Here is a 20,729-nt window from a genome sequence, read left to right as displayed (position 1 = left end):
TTTTATTCTGAGTACCCTCTGAGGAGCTTTGAGATGCTCCGCTAAATTAAATTTTGTGGCTATGAGTGAAAATTTGGTTTTCTTACTTGCTTTTTATCACAAGCGGTTGCTAGGTTGAGGTGAAAATTTAAAGCTTAACTTTAGATTTTCAAGATGATTTTTATGTCTATGATGTATTAGGTTTCTATTGTCCTTATAACAAATTATGATAAATATTATGCCTTAAAGCAACACAATGTGTTATATTTACGGCAGTCAGAAGTTCAGAATAGGATTTATGGGGCTAAAACCAACATGTTGGCAGGGCCAGCTCTTTCTGGAGGCAATATGGGTAAATCAACTCCCTTGCCTTTTCCAGATCATAGAGGCTGTCCTCACTCCTTAGCTTGTGTCTCTGAATCACATCATCTTCTATCTCTCTGCTTTCATTGTCATCGCATCACATTCTTCTCTTCTGCACTCAAATTTGCTTCTGCCTTCCAATTGTTTTTTTCTTTTTTCTTTTTTTTTTTATTTTGAGGCAGAGTCTCACACTGTAGCCCAGGGTGGAGTACAGTGATGTGATCTTGGCTCACTGCAACCTCTGCTTCCCAGGTCCCAGTTCAAGCAATTCTCCTGCCTCAGCCTCCCGAGTAGCTGGGATTACAGGCATGTACCACCATTCCCAGCTAATTTTTGTATTTTTAGTAGAGACGGGGTTTCACCATGTTGGCAGAGTTCCAATGGCAAGTATCAATGGCAGGGTGGCAGAACCGGAGCCAAAGGAGGCCACCTTTTGATCATGAAGTGTAATTGTTTTTAAGATCAGGGATTCAGAATTGTAATATAAGTGCTCAATTAGAAACTTCTAATGATAGTGCATGGCACGTGTCCTTTCCCCCATCTAGATTTTCCGCTTTTTTTTTGTCTGGCTCACTCCTACTCACTCTCCAGTCCTCACCTTAGTGGTCACTTCCCCTGGAATGCCCGTGACCCTTTAAGATAGCAGTGGTGCAAATAGCAAAGGCTGAACTTATAACCAGATTCACATGCAACACCTTGCCCTGTGCCATGCTTCAATAATGATGAGGAAGTGAGAAAGAGTAGCAGAAAAGAGGCACAACAAATGACATTTCCATAGCAGAGGCCCCAAGGCCAATCCACTTGATTCTCTAGATTTCCTTTTCTGTGTAACAATGATGAAAGGTAGCCTAGGAAAGCCATTTGTGTGAGGCTTTACTTTGATACCTTGCTAGTCACTAAATAAAGAGGCTGATTCCATTCTTTAGTGTAGCCATTGCCTCATAAATCCATATATAGTCAGGGTATTTATTTCCAATAAAGTATCCATATAGATTAGGTATATTCTATTGACAATTTTATCAAAGTCCTTCATTTATCTTCCAGAGAGCAGATTCTGTCAACCACATTTCATAAAGAGTTCTGATTCTAAGAGGTAAGAACTGAGCCTGGCTTTCTAGTTACATGTTTACTGCTAACCCCATCCTTCCCTACAACACTTATACATATTTAAAGACTATACCCTTTGCTGCCTCCAGCCTTGATTGTAAGTTCCACAACAGCATGGCTGTGTCTTTTAACATCAAGTCTCTATGTTAGAAAAGCTCCTGGCATATCATAAATGCCAAAGAAGCATTTGTAAGTGAAGAAAACTATTCTATGGTTTCTACTACGGATATATTAAGAGATGGCTTGCACAAGACTGCTGAGTAGCTTCATTGTCTAAAATGGAACTAGATTCTCTGGGTACCACCTGGGTCCATTGGTGGTAATCACAGGTGGCCTCAAAGGAACAGAACTGCCCCACAAATCTGTGGGAGTCTTCATTTACTTCTAGAAAAGAGAAGTAAAATGGACTATTATTCTGATGCAGATATTTCATGAATCCCACGATCACCCGTGCCATGTTGCCTGTCGTTTGGTATGTTTCCACGCTGTAGGCTATTCCTACATCACAAGAAGTGTCCAAGGTTAATCATGATACCGGAGCCCCATCTGGACCTAGCATACAGGCTGCTGGCAGTGCTCCTATACAGCGCTTGATGTAACGCCGGCTCCTCTCATTCTTCCCTCACCTCCAGTTATCATTTACCAGCCCTGAATAAGAGACAACCAGCGGGGCATTCTTAAAGTTGGGAGTTTCACAGTAGAAAACAAAAAGAAAGACAACAACATTCATCCTCACCCCTGTAATTTCTGGGTGCCGTCACATTCTAGAGATCCCAGGGACTCTTCTTGTCTAACGACCCACCATTGCAAAGTTGCATATTTTGATGATTGGCAACTTTTATTCATCCCAAAGAATGAATTCATCCTCTTTTCATTCCAAAACTCACTTATGTGAATAACAAAAATGTACAAGGAATAGCAATTATAAGTGATCAGTACATGTTTTTGTCTCTCAAATTCATCGTCTGGGTGGCCTGACTCAGCTCAGCTTCCAAGCTTGCTTTTATTGGAGTCATGGAACTTCAGGATATTCTCCATAATAAAGAGGACTGCTCTCGAATGCTCTACCTTCAGTGACTTTGAAAATGCAGCCACTCTTATCCCCTCACCTAAACTTTCTTGAAGACCTGGGAAGAAAGCCAAGAAAGCAATATTGTCAGACTTGGAGTCCTCTACTTACACTGCTCCCACCTGATTAATACATCAATGCTTAGTCGTTATCAAACTTGAGTTTACACCGCAGTGTGGGGGAGTCTTTGTCACACCACAGATTGCTCTACTTCTCCCAGCCCCCAGAGTTTTTGTAAATTTACATTTCTGTTGAGCTCTCAGGTGATGCTAAAAATATTAGTTGATGACTCAATTTGAGAAGCACAGCTGCTTGCCCATTTCTTCAGACTTGTTATCTTGGATTTGGAGTATGTGTTTCCAGTTTATGATCTCACATATTTCAAAACTTCTTGTGATGTTTTAGTCTCTTTGGAGAACATGCAATATGCGTTTGTGTATGAATCCATATTGTCAGTCATCTCCTGTTTAGGATGGTGAAAGGTCAGATCATTCAACTGAAATTTTTCTTCACCTCTCACTGATTGCAATTATCAGAAAAATGAAAGTTCAAAAGAAAATTTTATCAGTGGCCCATGATGGCCACAGATGGGCACACGGATAATAAAACCTAGGCTTATAAGCTACTGCTGACCTCTTGCCTGTGTAACTGGAGTTCGTTAAATATTTCACTGACAGGTACTGGTTATAAAACTCCTTATCAGATCCAGAAAAAAGACAGGATGAAATCAGTCATCTTCCACCAGGCCTTAAGATGCCTCACCTTTCTCCCTACTCACTCAACTGCACACTTACTTTATTTTATATATAGCATCACCGAGAACCCAGCAGAATCAAAAGATTGCAACAGTTGCTTCTCTCCTTGCTTCTCTCACCTCTTGGGCCACAGGTATCCCCCTGTTATATATACTGTGCCCCCACGTAACCTCCTGTGTGACACATTCTGGGATGTACTGAGTCTGTCTCTAGGATTAGGTCCTTAAACTTGGCTCAAAATAAATTTAACTGTGATTTCTCTAAATTTTAGTTCCCACTGTTTCACCACACACCTAGAATCTATAGTGTCCTAGAATCTACAGTGTCCAAGGCTTGGGCAAGATACTTTAGTGAATATAAACATTAATGAGATTGCCTTTTCCCAAGCCTACATGATGTCAGCCTATTCAAAGAGTGACACTGTCTTTAAAGCCAGAAGCCCACAAAATAGAATGAAATAACTGAAATTTTGGCAGCACTCTGGGTAATTTATGTGGTGTTAGACTAATGGGTTTGAAAAAAAGAGACTGGTGATCACATTCTGGCAAGCCACAAACTTCATGGGAAGATGAATTTCTGTTTCTCAGGGGAAATATAAACAATAAGTGTGACAGTTTTAGCAGTGAATATTAATATTATTTTAGAAAAAAGAGAAAATAGTGTAACTAATTTTAAAGAAAACTTCAAGAATTTGCGAGTGTTTTTATGAATGGAAGTTCCTGAATATGGCCGAAACCAAAACTTCCATGAATTTAAAATAGTAGATGTTTTAAAAGACCAGATTTTTAAAAATAGCCAAGTAAATATTCAAGGAATTATAAAAAGAATATCAAAATAAACTAGAAGAAAACAAATGGAACTATCTATAAAAATGAAAGCTATATATAATGAAATGGAAAACAAGACATAGTGTAAAGGATATATAAAAACCAAAGTTCATTTTTAAATGGCAAAAACAGAAAGAGAAAAGAGAGAGAGATAAACTTCTGGTAAGGCATTTTAAGGAAATACGAGAGACAGAGAAAAAGCAAAAATAAAAAAATAAGCATAGAGTATGAGAGATGAGAATGGAAACAGAGAAAAGAACAAGAGAATTATAACAGAAGATTATACACTACTCAAAGGCAACATATTTATTGATAAAAGAAATGGATGTTATCCCTCAAAAATAAACAATCAAAATTGACTTTCAAAAACATAGAAAACCTCAACAAACTAATATAAAATATCAGAAATTAAATTTAAAATCTACCATTTAAAAATTGGACAAGGATTATGGCCTCCAGCTCCAACCATGTTGCTACAAAAGACATTATTTTATTCTTTTCTGTTGCTGTGTAGTATTCCATGGGAATATATGTACCACGTTTTTTAAATCCAGTCTACAATTGATGGGCACCTGGGTTGATTCCATTTCTTTCCTATTGTGAACAGTGCAGCAATGAATATACAGATGCATGTGTCATTTGGGTAGAATCATTCATTTTCTTTTGGCTATTTACTTAGTAATGGCATTGTTTGGTTGAATGGTAACTTTGTTTTAAGTTCTCTAAGAAATTTCCAGACTACTTTCCACAGCACAATAATCCTAAGCAAATTAATGCTGTAACAGAAAACCAAATATCACATGTTCTCACTCATAACTGACAGCTAAGCATTGACCATACATGGACATAAATGTGGGAACAATAGACACTGTGGACTACTAGAGGGTGGAGACAGAGGGGCTGGTTAGAAAACTATTGGGTACTATGCTCACTACCAGGAAGATGGAATCTGTCCACACTCCAAGATTCAGCATCATGCAATATTCACATGTAACAAACCTGCACGTGTACCCCTTGTATCTAAAGAAAAAAATTAAAATTAAAAAATAAGAAGTAGCCAAAATCAGATTATTTTACATTTAAACTGTACACAAGCCAAAACAAACACATAATTTTAATATTAAGCTTTGGAAACAGCAAATCTGTTAAAAAATAACAAAAAGAGACTTATTGACCATATTCTCTTATGAATACATATATAAAAATTTTGCATAAAATATTCAGTAGTATATCAAAAGAACGTGAGCACTTCCAAGATGGCCAAATAGGAACATCTCCAGTCTGCAGCTCTCAGCAAGTTAGATGCAGAAGATGAGTGATTTCTGCATTTCCAACGGAGATACCTGGTTTATCTCATAGGGACTGGTTGGAGAGTGGGTGCAGCCCATCGAGGGAGAGCCAAAGCAGCATGGGGCATCACCTCACCCAGGAAGCAGAAGGGGTTGGGGTATTTCTTTTTCCTAGCCAAGGGAAGCCATGACAGACTTTATCTGGAAAAATGGTACACTTCTGCCCAAATGCTGCTCTTTTTGACAGCCTTAGCAACCAGCAGTCCTTGAGATTCCCTCCTGTGCCTGACTCAGCAGGTTTCACACCCATGGAGCCTTTCTCACTGCCATCGCAGCAGTCTGAGATCAACCTGCAAGGCTGCAGTCTGATGGGGGGAGGTGCGTCCGCCATTGCTGAGGCTTGAGTAGGTAAACAAAGTGGCCAAGAAGCTTCCACTGGGCCGATCCCACCACAGCTCAACAAGGCCTATGGCCTCTATAGACTTCACCTCTGTGGGCAGGGCGTAGCTGAACAAAAGTCAGCAGACAACTTCTTCAGACTTAAATGTCTCTGTCTGACAGCTTTGAAGAGAGGAGTGGTTCTTCCAGCATGGTGTTCGAGCTCTGAGAACAGACAGACTGCCTCATAAAGTGGGTCCCTGACTCCCATGTAGCCTGACTGGGAGACATCTCCCAGTAGGGGCTGACAGACACCTCATACAGGAGGGTGCCCCTCTGGGATGAAGCTTTCAGAGGAAGGATCAGGCAGCAATATTTGCTGTTCTACACTATTTGCTGTTCTGCCAGCTCCACTGGTGATATCCAGGCAAAAAGGGTACAGAGGGACTTCCAGCAAATTCCAACAGACCTGCAGCTGAGGGGCCTGACTGTTAGAAGGAAAACTAACAAACAGAAAGGAATAGCATCAACATCAACAAAAAGGACATCCACAGCAAAACCCCATCTGTAGATCACCAACATCAAAGACCAAAAGTAGATAAAACCATAAAGATGGGGAGAAACCAGAGCAGAAAAGCTGAAAATTCCAAAACCTAGAGCACCTCTTCACCTCCAAAGGATTGCAGCTCCTTGCCAGCAATGGAACAAAACTGGACAGAGAATGACTTTGACGAGTTGACAGAAGTAGGCTTCAGAAGGTTGGTAATAACAAACTTCTTTGAGCTAAAGGAGCATCTTCTAACCCATTGAAAGGAAGCTAAAAACCTTTAAAAAAGGTTAGACGAATGGCTAACTAGAATAAAGAGTGTAGAAAAGACCTTAAATGACCTGATGGAGCTGAAAACCATGGCATGAGAACTTCATGATGCATTTGCAAGTCTCAATAGCCAATTTAATCAAGTGGAAGAAAGGATATCAGTGATTGAAGATCAAATTAATGAAATAAAGTGAGAAGACAAGGTTAGAGAAAAGAGTACAAAGAAACAAACAAGCCTCCAATAAATATGAGACTATGTGAAAAGACCAAATCTACGCTTGATTGGTGTACCTGAAAGTGATGGGGAGAATGGAGCCAAGTTAGAAAACACTCTTCAGGATATTATCCAGGAGAACTTCCCCAACCTAAGAAGGCAAGCCAACATTCAAATTCAGGAAATACAGAGAACACTACAAAAATACTCCGCGAGAAGAGCAACCTCAAGAAGAGCAACCTCAAGACAGATGATTGTCAGATTCACCAAGATTGAAAAGAGAACAAAATGTTAAGAGCAGCCAGAGAGAAAGGTCAGATTACCCACAAAGGGAAGCCCATCAGACTAACAGCAGATCTCTCAGCAGAAAACCTACAAGCCAGAAGAGAGTGGGGGTCAATATTCAACATTCTTAAAGAAAAGAATTTGCAACCTGGAATTTCATATCCAGCCAAACCAAGCTTCATAAGTGAAGGAGAAACAAAATCATTTACAGACAAGCAAATGCTGAGAGATTTTCTCATCACCAGGCCTCCCTTATAAGAGCTCCTGAAGGAAGCAGTAAACATGGAAAGGAAAAACTGGTACCAGCCACTGAAGAAAACATGCCCAATTGTAAAGACCATTGATGCTATAAAGAAACTGCATCAAGTAGCAGGCAAAATAACCAGCTAACATTATAATGGCTGGATCAATTTCACACATAACAATATAAACCTTAAATGTAAATGGGCTAAATGTCCCAATTAAAAGACACAGACTGGCAAATTGGATAAAGAGTCAAGACTCATCAATGTGCTGTATTCAGGAGACCCATCTCACATGCAGAGACACACATAGGCTCAAAATAAAGGGATGGAGGAAGATCTATCAAGCAAATGGAAAACAACAAAAAGCAGGGGTTGCAATCCTAGTCTCTGATAAAACAGACTTTAAACCAGCAAAGATCAAAAGAGACAAAGAAGGCCATTACATAATGGTAAAGGGATCAATTCAACAAGAAGAGCTAACTATCCTAAATATATATGCACCCAACACAGGAACACCCAGATTGATAAAGCAAGTCCTTAGAGTCCTACAAAGAGACTTAGACTCCCACATAATAATAATGGGAGACTTTAACACCCCACTGTCAATATTAGGCAGATCAACAAGACAGAAAGTTAACAAGGATATCCAGGATTTGAACTCAGCTCTGCACCAAGTGGACCTAATAGACATCTACAAAATTCTCCACCCCAAATCAACAGAATATACATTCTTCTCAGCACATCGCACTTACTCTAAAATTGACCACATAATTGGAAATAAAACACTCCTCAGCAAATGTAAAAGAACAGAAATCAAAACAAACTGTCTCTCAGACCACAGTGCAATCAAATTAGAACTCAGGATTAAGAAACTCACTCAAAACTGCTCAACTACATGGAAACTGAAAAACCTTTTCCTGAATGACTACTGGGTAAACAACGAAATGAAGGCAGAAATAAAGATGTTCTTTGAAATCAGTGAGAACAAAGAAACAATGCACCAGAATCTCTGGGACACATTTAAAGCAGTGTGTAAAGGGAAATTTACAGCACCAAATGTCCACAAGAGAAAGTAGGAAAGATCTAAAGTCGACACCATAACATCACAACTAAAAGAACTAGAGAAGCAAGAGCAAACAAATTCAAAAGCTAGCAGAAGGCAAGAAATAACCAAGATCAGAGCAGAACTGAAAGAGATAGAGACACAAAAAAACCTTTCAAAAAAATCAATGAATCTAGGAGCTGGTTTTTTGAAAAGATCAACAAATTGATAGACCATTAGCAAGAAAAGAGAGAAGAATCAAATAGATGCAATAAAAATGATAAAGGGGATATCGCCACCAATCCTACAATTACAAACTACCATCAGAGAATACTATAAACACCTCTAGGCAAATAAAATAGAAAATCTAGAAGAAATCGATGAATTACTGGAACCATATACCCTCCCAAGACTAAACCAAACACTGCATGTTCTCACTCACAGGTGGGAATTGAACAATGAGAACTCATGGACACAGGAAGGGGAACATCACACTCTGGGGACTGTTGTGGGTTGGGGGGAGGGGGGAGGGACAGCATTAGGAGATATACCTAATGCTAAATGACGAGTTAATGGGTGCAGGAAATCAACATGGCACATGGATACATATGTAACAAAACTGCACATTGTGCACATGTACCCTGAAACCTAAAGTATAATAATAAAAATAAAAATAAAAAATAAATAAATAAATAAATAAATAAATAAAAAAGTGATGACAGGAGAGATCATCAGTGTATGTTAATATGCCCAAGGACATTGATTATCCCAAAGGGTAGGAAATGAGGAGAGGAGGGGAGGGGAAGTGAGAGGTTATTAACTTCTTAAAATCATGTTAAATTTTTCCCTTGTATAATCAGCATATATTATCATTGTGATTAAAAACCAACAAGAAAAAAATAATTTTTTCTAAATAAATTCTGTATCCCACCCTAAAAAGTTATTATTCAAAATCAAATTGACTTTCAACACTGAAAGAAACATGGCATATGATGGAATCTGACAAGGTGAATGTAATTCAAAGTAAATTGCAGCGTATGTCATTCTTTCCTTTTTTTTTTTTGGTCATATATGTGTCCTGTGGAACTTTTATATTTTAATATTTTTGTTTATTGACTCGCTTTATAAAAACTAGCCTTGTTCAAAGCAATGCATATATGAAGTTATGGTTTGATGCTATAGTTACAATGCTAAAATACACATAATAACTACAAAGTTAGTGAAGTAAAGAGAACTATTTGGCTTCCTACAATTATTTAGCATATCACACTTTGAAGAAATTGGACCATGGATTAAATAAACTAAGCATTTATCTTTGATACCAAATTGTCAGGAAGCCAGGAAATCAAAAGAACATCCTTAGGGAAGGTGTTAGGCTCAGCCTGGCTCTCACACCCTTTACCCCTTTGTTCCTCAATCTAGGGTCACTTTGTCACTTTCTGCATTCCAATCATGACCCAGTTTGCACACTAGTCTTGACTTTGGGTGGCTTATTACTATTTGGAGGCTCAGCACCTATACCCACATGAAGTTGGGCTGGCAATGAGGCTTCAGTTCACTAACCAGATGTGCATAAAATACATACAAAAAGGGCAAGACTTTAGGGCAAAAAAATAGACCCAGGTTTGTATTACTATTTCAGCTTAATAATTTATTCCAATTACCATAATGGCTAATTATGGTAAATACTATTTAAAATCATGTGCTATGTACTAAGTCTTTGATGTACAATATCTCATTTAAACCTCATGTAATCCTCTGAAGAAGGTCCTGTTATTTTTCCCATTTTAACACATGATGAAACTCAGAGAAGGGCCTATGGTTACTGTCAGTCCATTGAATTTAATTCAGATTGGACAATGCTTTAACATCTGGTATCCAGCAGCTACATGACTTCATATTTCTCAGTGTCATTTCCTTATGTCTAAATTGGAGATATTAATGGTCACTTCGTAAGATTGTTCTATGAAAAGTCACTAATAAGACAATTGCTTCCAAATAGTTGACACACAGTAATTATGATTCCCTTCTCTGGTTCCTGCAAAGTAACTTCCTGGTTCTTGTTTTTTCTTGTTGTTGTTGTTCGTTTGTTTGTTTAAGGCAGAGTCTCACTCTGTTGCCCAGGCTGGAGTACAGTGGTGTGATCTTGGCTCACTGCAGCCTTGACCCCTTCTGGGGCTCAAGTCATCCTCCAACCTCAGCCTCCTGAGCAGCTAGGAGGATAAACACGCACCACCATGCCCTGCTAGTTTTGTTGTATTTTTTTTTTTTTTTCAGAGATGAGGTCTCACTATGTTGCAGAGGCTGGTCTCAAACTCCTGGGCTTAAGTGATCCTCCTGCCTTGGCCTCCTGAAGTGCTGGGATTACAGGTAGAAGACACCATGCCTGGCCCTCAGAGGAAATTTTTACTGGTGGACTTCTGCTTTGGTTTTTGTTTCTAAGTCACTGTTCTGATATCTCAGACACCCAACTTTCCCTGTAAATTTGCCTCCTCTCAGCCCCTGCAGGTGACCCCTGCCACCTCAAAGGGCCCTTAATCTGTGAGTGTCAGCCTTATCATTTTCTTCCTCTACCCGCTCCACCCCTTTTCCTAGATGAATCTTATGCTTTACAGGAAGGATGGGAACACGTGGCACTCTTGCAAGCTGCCAAGTACTCAAGGAGTCTTTTAAAATACTCACATTTCCTTTCACTCTATAAAAGCAGCCCTGGTGTCTCAACTGGTCAGTTCCTTAGGCCCTTTGGGCCAACCTGGCTCCACCAGTCCCTATCTGTGTGCCTACCTGCTTTTGAGGCTGGATAATAACCATCTGATACTCAGGCCAGGAGTCCACTAGCACCTCCATGTTGAAGGGGTTCCTGTGATTGATGTGGTACACAGAGCCGTACACCTGAAGGACGGATGGAAAGACTAGGAGAGGCTGGGATCCTCAGAGATGGAGATCTGGATGTGAAGAGAAAGAGAAAAACAGAAATCAAGAGACAGTACTGGGACCAAGTCAGTGATGGTGAGATGAGCAGCATCCCTAGGACCCTTCTGATTGATGTGAAGTCACCAGCAAGTAGGCAGAACTCACAGGTAGGTGTCCTTCTGATACCAAAGAGCTACTGTGTACTAGGTGGGCACTTGGCAATGCTCTTAGCACTTATATTGTATGGATTTATTTAGTGTCCACAAAAACTTTAAGAGGTAGGTGCTGATATTATTCCTATTTCCTTGATGAAAAGACCAAAGGTAAAGGCACAGAAAGGTAAAGAAACATGCACAAAGCCATCTGACTCTCTCACTGTTCCCTCACCTTCAGGGACTCAGGTATGATTCAGGCCAAGGGTTTGTATAGGGCCAGCAGCTTCTGGGAGTTATTCAGTAGAATTATTTTGTGGGATGCTTCAGTCCTTGAGCCATTCAAGAAGAAACTCTGAAAAGATAACAAGGGAAGGGACAACATTAAGGGACCAAATGAATTTAAAATGCACTTTATATTTCTTCATTCAAGTAACAATCATGATGTAGAAACTGTTAGTATCATCCTCATTCTAAATATACCAAAGGTCAGAGAGAACAGATAAATTTCTCAAGTTCTTACAGAGGTAAATGCCAGTGTCATACTTTGAAACCATATATGAATGGCTCCAAAACCCATGCCCTTCCTCCCTGGTGGAATGAATTAAAAGTGAATATTAAGAGTTCTGTGAGGTTCTCAAATGCCTGTAGCAGAACACTCACCTACCAACATCATAACTTTTTCCCTGTCGTTTGGTCATCAAATGCCTGAGAAATCTTTTTCCACATGGAATAGAAAATATCAGCCCTCTAAGAATAGTTGTGACTGAAAAACTTAGAGCAGGATCTGGCAAAGATTTTCTTTAGTTTCTGAGGGCAAAATATTTTAGACCTATGGCCATTTTGGATCTTTTCTCAGTTTCATTACAAAATTTTTTTAAAAAAGATGAAAAAATTTTGACACATATCTGTAAACTTCCATTGAAATAACATTCAGAATTCTTAGAAATGTGCCATTAATTTAATAATAACTTGGAGAAGGTAATCATCACTACTGATAGTTTCAAAGCTTAGGCTGGTTTCAAATTTTAATTCTGTCCCCTACTTCTTTGTTAGGTTGCTTAATCAATCAGAACCTCAAAGTGTTTTCTCACAACTTTGGAGCCAGAAATTAGAATGCATGTTTTCCGGAGGAATTAGATTACACAATGCAATACATACAAAATGCATAGCATTATATCTGGCATGATGTAAGAATAATATTTAACATGTTAGTTTTTTAATTGACTTTATATTAATCAACATGTCATATAGATATTTAGCAATTATATCCAATGATATAAAAATAATTAAAAATATAAAGAACTTACAACAAAATTAATGTAAGAAGAAACCCATGGATCAGATATTTGAAACAATCATTAGCAAATTAGTTAATACAGATGTTTGAAATTTTTTATCATGAAGGTTAAATAGTTAAGAAATACGTGTTCAGTAATAGGCAAGGTGAAACATGTTTTGTCCTGTCTGGGGTCAAACGCCTCAAAGTTAAACTATGTTCTGTAGCTGGATGAAGCAATGTTTAAACAAAGGCATCCTTTTGCAAGAGCTCAGAATTTCAGAATATTTGAATATCCAAGGAAGTTTTAGTAAATAGAACTGGATCTCTGACACGAGTCTATCCCCTGTTTGACTCTGCTGTTCTTGTAGTTGTCAAAAAAAAAAAAAACAAAAAGAAAAAAACTGGTCTTTTTTTCTTCCCCACCTCCAAGATCTTTCTTTTCTGTTTATCACCTGTTAACTAAAATTGCCCATACCCTTGTGTTTTACTATTGTATTCTCCTTTAAAGTTTTAGTAAAGATTTTAGAAGTCTCAGTTCAAGATCTACCATGCTATATCACTCCCTGCAGAAGAACTTGTGTTCCATTTGCCCTGAGAACTTTGTAGACTGGGCTAATACATGAGAAGAACTCCCACACCTATCAGCTGCCACATCTTTCTCCAAAATACCTATCCTATCCATTCCTCACTCCATTCACTTGCAATGACGTTAGTTCAGGGCCTCCTTCTCCTCATAATATTGCTTTTATAACGCCACCCAGGCCTCAGCTTCTAACATCTACCCAAATAAAAGTTTTCTCTACCCATATTCTTCCCATCAACATTTCTTTTTTTATTATTATACTTTAAGTTCTAGGGTACAGGTGCACATCGTGCAGGTTTGTTACATATGTATGCATGTGCCACCTTGGTGTGCTGCACCCATTAACTCGTCATTTACATTAGGTATATCTCCTAATGCTATCCCTCTCTGTTACCCCCATCCCACGACAGGCCCCGGTGTGTGATGTTCCCCTTCCTGTGTCCAAGTGTTCTCATTGTTCAATTCCCTCCTTTGAGTGAGAACATGTGGTGTTTGGTTTTTTGTCCCTGCGATAGTTTGCTGAGAATGATGGTTTCCAGCTTCATCCATGTCCCTACAAAGGACATGAACGCATCCTTTTTTATGGCTACATAGTATACCATGGTGTATATGTGCCACATTTTCTTAATCCAGTCTATCATTGATGGACATTTGGGTTGGTTCCAAGTCGTTGCTATTGTGAAGAGTGCCGCAATAAACATACGTTGTGTCTTTATAGCAGCATGATTTATAATCCTTTGGGTATATACCCAGTAATGGGATGGCTGGGTCAAATGGTATTTCTAGTTCTAGATCCTTAAGGAATCGCCACACTGTCTTCCACAATGGTTGAACTAGTTTACAGTCCCACCAACAGTGTAAAAGTGTTCCTATTTCTCCACATCCTCTCCAGCACCTGTTGTTTCTTGACTTTTTAATGATCGCCATTCTAACTGGTGTGAGATGGTACCTCATTGTGGTTTTGATTTGCATTTCTCTGATGGCCAGTGATGATGAGCATTTTTCATGTGTCTTTTGGCTGCATAAATGTCTTCTTTTGAGAAGTGTCTGTTCATATCCTTTGCCCACTTTTTGATGGAGTTGTTTGTTTTTTTCTTGTAAATTTGTTCGGGTTCACTGTAGATTCTGGATATTAGCCCTTTGTCAGATGAGTAGACTGCAAAAATTTTCTCCCATTCTGTAGGTTGCCTGTTCACTCTGATGATAGTTTCTTCTGTTGTGCAGAAGCTCTTTAGTTGAATTAGATCCCATTTGTCAATTTTGGCTTTTGTTCCATTGCTTTTGGTGTTTTAGACATGAAGTCCTTGCCCATGCCTCTGTCCTGAATGGTATTGCCTAGGTTTTCTTCTAGGGTTTCTATGGTTTTAGGTCTAACATTTAAGTGTTTGATCCATCTTGAATTAATTTTTGTATAAGGTGTAAGGAAGGGATCCAGTTTCAGCTTTTTACATATGACTAGCCAGTTTTCCCAGCACCATTTATTAAATAGGGAATCCTTTCCCCATTTCTTGTTTTTGTCAGGTTTGTCAAAGATCTGATGGTTGTAGCAGTGTGGTATTATTTCTGAGGGCTCTGTTCTGTTCCATTGGTTTATATCTCTGTTTTGGTACCAGTACCATGCTGTTTTGGTTACTGTAGCCTTGTAGTATAGTTTGAAGTCAGGTAGCGTGATGCCTCCAGCTTTGTTCTTTTGGCTTAGGATTGACTTGGCAATGCGGGTTCTTTTTTGGTTCCATATGAACTTTAAAGTAGCTTTTTTCCAATTCTGTGAAGAAGGTCATTGGTAGCTTGATGGGGATGGCATTGAATCTATAAATTACCTTGGGCAGCATGGTCATTTTCACGATATTGATTCTTCCTATCCATGAGCATGGAATGTTCTTCCATTTGTTTGTGTCCTCTCTTATTTCATTGAGCAGTGGTTTGTAGTTCTCCTTGAAGAGGTCCTTTACAACCCTTGTAAGTTGGATTCCTAGGTATTTTATTCTCTTTGAAGCAACTGTGAGTGGGAGTTCACTCATGATTTGGAGGTTAAAGTACAAGGCCCAGAATATCAGGCAGGCCACCTCTGGTCTGGCTGCACCTGAGTTATGCAAATGCCTCTGAGGACCCACCTATCATAATGAGCATGGCCATGTCCAGGGAGGAAAACAAGCCTTCATTTACCAGCCTTTTTCAACCATTCATCTCCTAAACTGGAAGCATGATAACTTCTCCAACACAGAGAAGGCCCAGGTCCTTATAGATTTAATGCAGTTTATCTTTCTAATGCACAATCCAACTTCACCAGACTTCAAACAGCTCCTCCTGATGCTATTTAACACTGAGGAGCACCAGAGAGCAACAGAGGCAGCCCTCCATTGGCTAGAAGCCAATGCACCTGTAGGCAGTTAATGCCCAGGCATATGCATGGGGCCTATTTCCTGAAGAGGATCCGCACTGGGACCCAAAGTATGCAACCCGGTTTCAGCACCTACAGAGGTACTGAGAAGCAATCCTGCAAGGGCTAAGAGATGACAGGAAAAAGGCAATCAATATAGGGAAAGTCTCAGGGCTGCTACAAGGTGCAGAGAGCCCCAACCAGTTTTATGAAAGACTCTGTGAGGCATTCCAGTTATACACTCCATTTAACCCTGAGGCTGCTGAAAATCAGTGCATGGTGAATATGGCATTTGTAGGGCAGGCCCAGGGAGATATCAGGTGGAAATTGCTGAAGTTAGAAGGCTTTGCAGGCATGAATGCTACTCAGCTTATTGAAGTGGCTACCAAGGTGTACATTAACTGAGATCAGGAGGTAAAGAAGGAGGTTGATCAAAGGCTTAGGAAAAAGGCTGATTTTCTAGCAGAAGTCCTCACAGGAAGAAAAGCTTGCTTTGCAAGGGGGTACAAATGCAAGCATGGAAGAGGCCAGTCTGAACAAGGATTCGAGAGCCAGCCAAGGCTATACGAGAGATAAATGTGCGCAATGCAAAAGGAAAAGACACTGGAAGGATGAATGTCCAGAGAATAATAACATAGAGAATGGTCAATGCCGTAGTATGAAAAAACCACAGGCCAAGGGCTACCATGCCCTGGGAGGAACTAGACACCAACCTGACTGGGCTGGCAGAAGCTGAAGGATATGAGGACAAGGACAGACTGGGCTTCTTCTCTTTGGGCCCCCAGGATCCCATGGTCACATTAGAAGTTGGGGGCCAGCTGATGGACTTCATGGTAGACACCAGGGCTGAACACTTGGTAGTGACCTGACCTACAGGGCCACTATCCAAGAACTGTGCAACTATTGTAGGTGCCACTGGAGTCTCAGAGAAGAGGCCATTCTGTCAGTCAAGGAGGTGTCTTGTAGGAGGGCGAGAAGTTCAGCATGAATTCCTATACCTCCCAAATTGTCCAGTTCCCTTGCTAAGAAGAAACCTACTACAAAAACTGCAAGTGCAGATTACTTTTGAGCCTCAAGGAGATATTACTTTAAGCCTAACTCAGCCGAAATCCATGGTATTAATCCTTAACGTCCCACAGGCTTTCCCCCATGATACGAGTAAACTTAGGAGTTTATAGATTTCTGTTTTCTGTAAATAGTAACTTCAAGTATTCTGTTTTTTATCTAAGCAGCACAAGGAAGGTCATGAGATGCCTGAGCAGGCCTGGACTGCAGCTATCTAGGTGCCATAGTGAAGGTTATAAGATAAGCCCATGCAAGGCACTAGAGTAAGCCTAGATAGCAGCCATCTGGGCCACATAACAAGAGTTGCATGTAATTCTGAGTCAGGCATCTGTCACAATTTGATTGACTGCCTTTCTTCTGCCTCTGTATCCTTGCTTTCATGCCACTATGCTTCACACTACTGTAAGCTTGTTTCAAGCTAGCCCATCTTAGAACTGTGTATAAAAGTCAAGTGCTGTCTTTGTTCTGGGACCAGTGTTTGGCTGTTAATCTGCTGGGTCTGAATGCACTCAATAAAATCCTCCTGTTTCACCCTGTTGAAATGGAACAGGAAAACAACTACCCAAAAGGAGCAGATGTAACAATTTCCGAGGCTCATACAGGACTAGGAATAGTTTCAGTTTCCAAAAATCCGACTAGAAAACTTCATAATTCATGAAGTATCAGGGAGAGTACTCAGAAGGTATTGCTTCCATAGTGGGACAAAATTAGCCCTAGTTCTGGTCCCACCTAACAAACAAATGCAAGCTTTGAAAGCATAAAATTGTTTCCATGTAAAATAACATCAGACTAGAAGAAAGCTCAAGAGTAAGCAGACTACCTTGAAGGATTCCAGGCCAGTGTCTAAGGGAAGGGCAGCAAGGCAAAGCTAGTTGGAATTCAAGATTTAAGGAGACAAAGCTGAGAGACCAAGGTGACAAGAGATCACAGGCAACAGACCTGGCAGGAGACCTGCAGAGAGAAAGAACTCAGGATATATGAAGAGGGTTCCCCTAAAGATTTCAACTGTGTACTGATCAGAGCAGTGGCTGAGAAAACTTCCCAAGGCCAGGAAAGAACCACCCTAAAACTATTATATTGTAACTATCCTCCCGCCTTCTCCCTGTATCCTTTTTGGGGATCCCCGTTTCCTCATTTCTAAATTAAGGAGTTTGGCTCAGATCAAACTTTTATTGTTCCTGTGAATTGATTCCTCCGAGCCTTTTAAAAAGGATTCCAGATCCCACCCTCACAGACTCTAATTTTCAGTATGTCAGGCTGTGGTTATGAAATAGGCACTTTTATCTGCCTCACTCCACAACCCCCACCTCAAATGTGCACCACGTTGTTTAAACAACTGTGTATGCCACCACAGATTGACCTCAATTCTTTCCTAATGCCCCAGAACCTATGAAGGTAACCTGTGCTTGCAGCTGTGCTTTCTTACAGAAACAAAGGCTGGATGTCAGTAACCACCATGCGGTAAGATAGGAAAGGAGCTCAGCAGGGCTACCCTAACCTGAATCCTTGCTAATTACCATATGTAAATCCCTGCCCCGGGGAGAAATGCACCTTGCTAGGCACATGTAGTGATGAGGGGCAACAGAAAGTATGAGACTGTCACGCTCAGCTCTTCCTGGAAAGCCCCACCTCTTTCCAGGAATCCTTGCCCTCAGTCTCCACCTACAAGCCCTGGAAGACCTTGTCTAGCACCCCCTCACTACACCCCACACACTTTGAGCAGGAGCTTCCCTTCTCCATTCCTTGATCAGTGAATAAAGTTTCTGCTCTGCTTAATCAAACCTGGTCTAGTGCTAAGTGTGGGAAAGGCACCTGGCAGGGAAAGAACCCACCAGTGTCAAACGACCCTCTTGAGATACAGGAACACCTAGACAATCTCCAAGTATCTTTTCAGGAGTAAAACTCTTGGCCTTTGAAGCTGAGTGGGGGGAAGGGAATTACCACAATGGGCTGCGGCCTAGCTCTCCATCCAAAACCTCCTTGACTTTGGGCTGAGGTCCTTCTGCCTACTGCCTTTGCGAGCCATCCCCCTAAGAACTCCAGGTCCAACACAGGACCAGAAAAAACACTCACAGAACCAGAGAGTCTGTCCACACAGTGCTTGTGCCAGTGCCCGACGTTCTGGATTAGCAGGTGCTGCGAAGACTGCTCTCTTGTGGCTCTCAGCTGAACTTTGCCCGCCTGGAAGATCGAGTCCGCGAGCAGGAGGATCCTGGGAATTGACTCTCTCGCTGGCCAACAGACGAAGAGTCTCTGGAGGCTGTTTTCTCTCATTGGATGAAAATGACTCATCGCTCATCCACTTTGGAAGCCAATTAACATCTCTGGAGACTGATTGCAGCAATTGGAAGGGATAAGCGCGGTGGGTCGGAAGCCCGTGTGGAGGGGTCTGCGCACCCATCCGCCCGCTCACCATCCCTATTTGTCCGGATGACCCATCCTGGTCCCAGCGCTCCCCGCCCCGCCCCCCGCCACCACCACGACTCAGTCCACGGCCAGCTCCCGTGTCCCAGGATAAACCAAGCAATCACTGCCCTGTTCCTTCCCGGTCGTCAGTGTCCGCTGTCTACCAGTGGAGGCCAAGGAGGAGCTGCGCAGCACCTGGGCGGAGCGGGAGGCGCCTGGCGGTTTCGCGCTTTCCCCGCCTTTTGATTGCGCGAGAGCAGCGCGCTGGCGGGAGCTGCAGGGCAAATATCCCGCCCTGGTGCGTTGGTGTGTGGCACTTGCTGCCATTCTGCCGCTGTAGGGTGAGCGGCGGTGGCGGGACTAGAATCCAGGCGGGATCCGTTGGCAGCAGCAGAGAGAGAGCTCAACCCTGATGATGCAGAAGCCCAGACAGCAGCAGACTTCAAGTCCCAGAGCAGGCTGCACCGGCGCCTGCGTGAGGGCTAGAGGGACTTGGCCTGCTCCGCAAACGATCCAACTTCGCAGAGGATCTGGCGAACACAGACAATGCCAGCCTGGATAAGGAAGCGGCCAGCACTGCTTAGGCTGGGTTCCCAGGACCCGCATTACTGAGTGTGGAACTTTACCCTCCTCATGAAGACGCCAGAGTTGGGTATCCCCAAAGTGATGATCAAAGAAGTGCTTTGCATGGGGCTTGAGAAAACATCTTACTGTTTAGGAACAGAATGTCTTAGTATCTAAGAACCTGAATAGAAGGAGATGCCTTCAGTATTGGGTGTTTGAAAAGTTGGTCAATAAAGGGGAGAAGATGGTTGATTAAGGGGGGATGGTGACAATTATTTTGTAACTCATAGAAGGACAGATGTTTATGTAAAAGTTGATCGTTTTGGTGGAATAATCATGAGCATGTTTCTGAAGTTAATGTAAAATATAGAGAGACCCCTAAAATCACTGCTTAAATTACACCGGTCTTGTGGTGCTTGGAAAGAGAAAACTTTGGAAGTATAATTGTAAAAATAATATTATACAGAAAAAGAGAAAACTTAAGGACAGCTTTCTCAAATCACTGTTATTCTTGAATCATCTGAAAGCAGTATACATGAGTGGCACCAATATACATCGGAGAGTAAATCATTGCACAAGGAGACTTGATTTTCTTTTCATTATAGAATCTGGAGGAAAAAAAGCTATGAAAAGCAAGAGGTGGTAGAGAATGGTGTTGTTGAAATTGCCTGACATCACTGGAGATAATCTGCCCTGGAAAGAAGCGCTCCTTAGGGAGGAGCATCTGCACATTCCACTAGCGTAAAGCACCTGGTCGGCCATATGAAGAAGTCTGGATTTTGTTTTAAATGTGAAATTTATTTTAAATGGAGGATTTGAAGCAAGGGAGTGATATAACCTGACATATTTTTAAAAATCACTCCGGTAGCTGTGTGGGAGACAAACTCTGGGAGGACAAGAGGAGATATGGAAGGGAGAAGGCAGCTAAGAGTCTGTCCCAGGATTGCAAAGATTTCGGAGCCCGGCCTCAGGTGGTAATGGTGGAGGTGTTAGAAATGGCTGGATTCCACATAT

At 41.2% G+C, this 20,729-nt stretch overlaps 1 protein-coding gene across 1 annotated transcript; it reads right to left on the bottom strand.

The window, feature by feature from the left end:
- Positions 1-1,722: 1,722 nt before the first annotated feature.
- LOC100588990 (glycine N-acyltransferase-like protein 1) lies at positions 1,723-19,146 on the bottom strand. Its single transcript, XM_012509477.1, is given in 9 exon segments — positions 1,723-1,755; positions 1,757-2,145; positions 2,400-2,578; positions 2,858-2,897; positions 2,900-2,981; positions 11,155-11,262; positions 11,671-11,790; positions 18,578-18,663; positions 18,756-19,146. Coding segments are annotated over 9 exon segments (1,428 nt in total).
- Between the last annotated feature and the right edge of the window lie 1,583 nt (positions 19,147-20,729).

The sequence above is a fragment of the Nomascus leucogenys genome, chromosome 4 (assembly GCF_006542625.1).
Source record: "Nomascus leucogenys isolate Asia chromosome 4, Asia_NLE_v1, whole genome shotgun sequence".
NCBI classification, from domain to species: Eukaryota; Metazoa; Chordata; class Mammalia; order Primates; family Hylobatidae; genus Nomascus; species Nomascus leucogenys.
The sequence above is the reverse complement of the archived record's forward strand: the minus strand, read 5'-3'. Positions and strand labels throughout refer to the sequence as shown.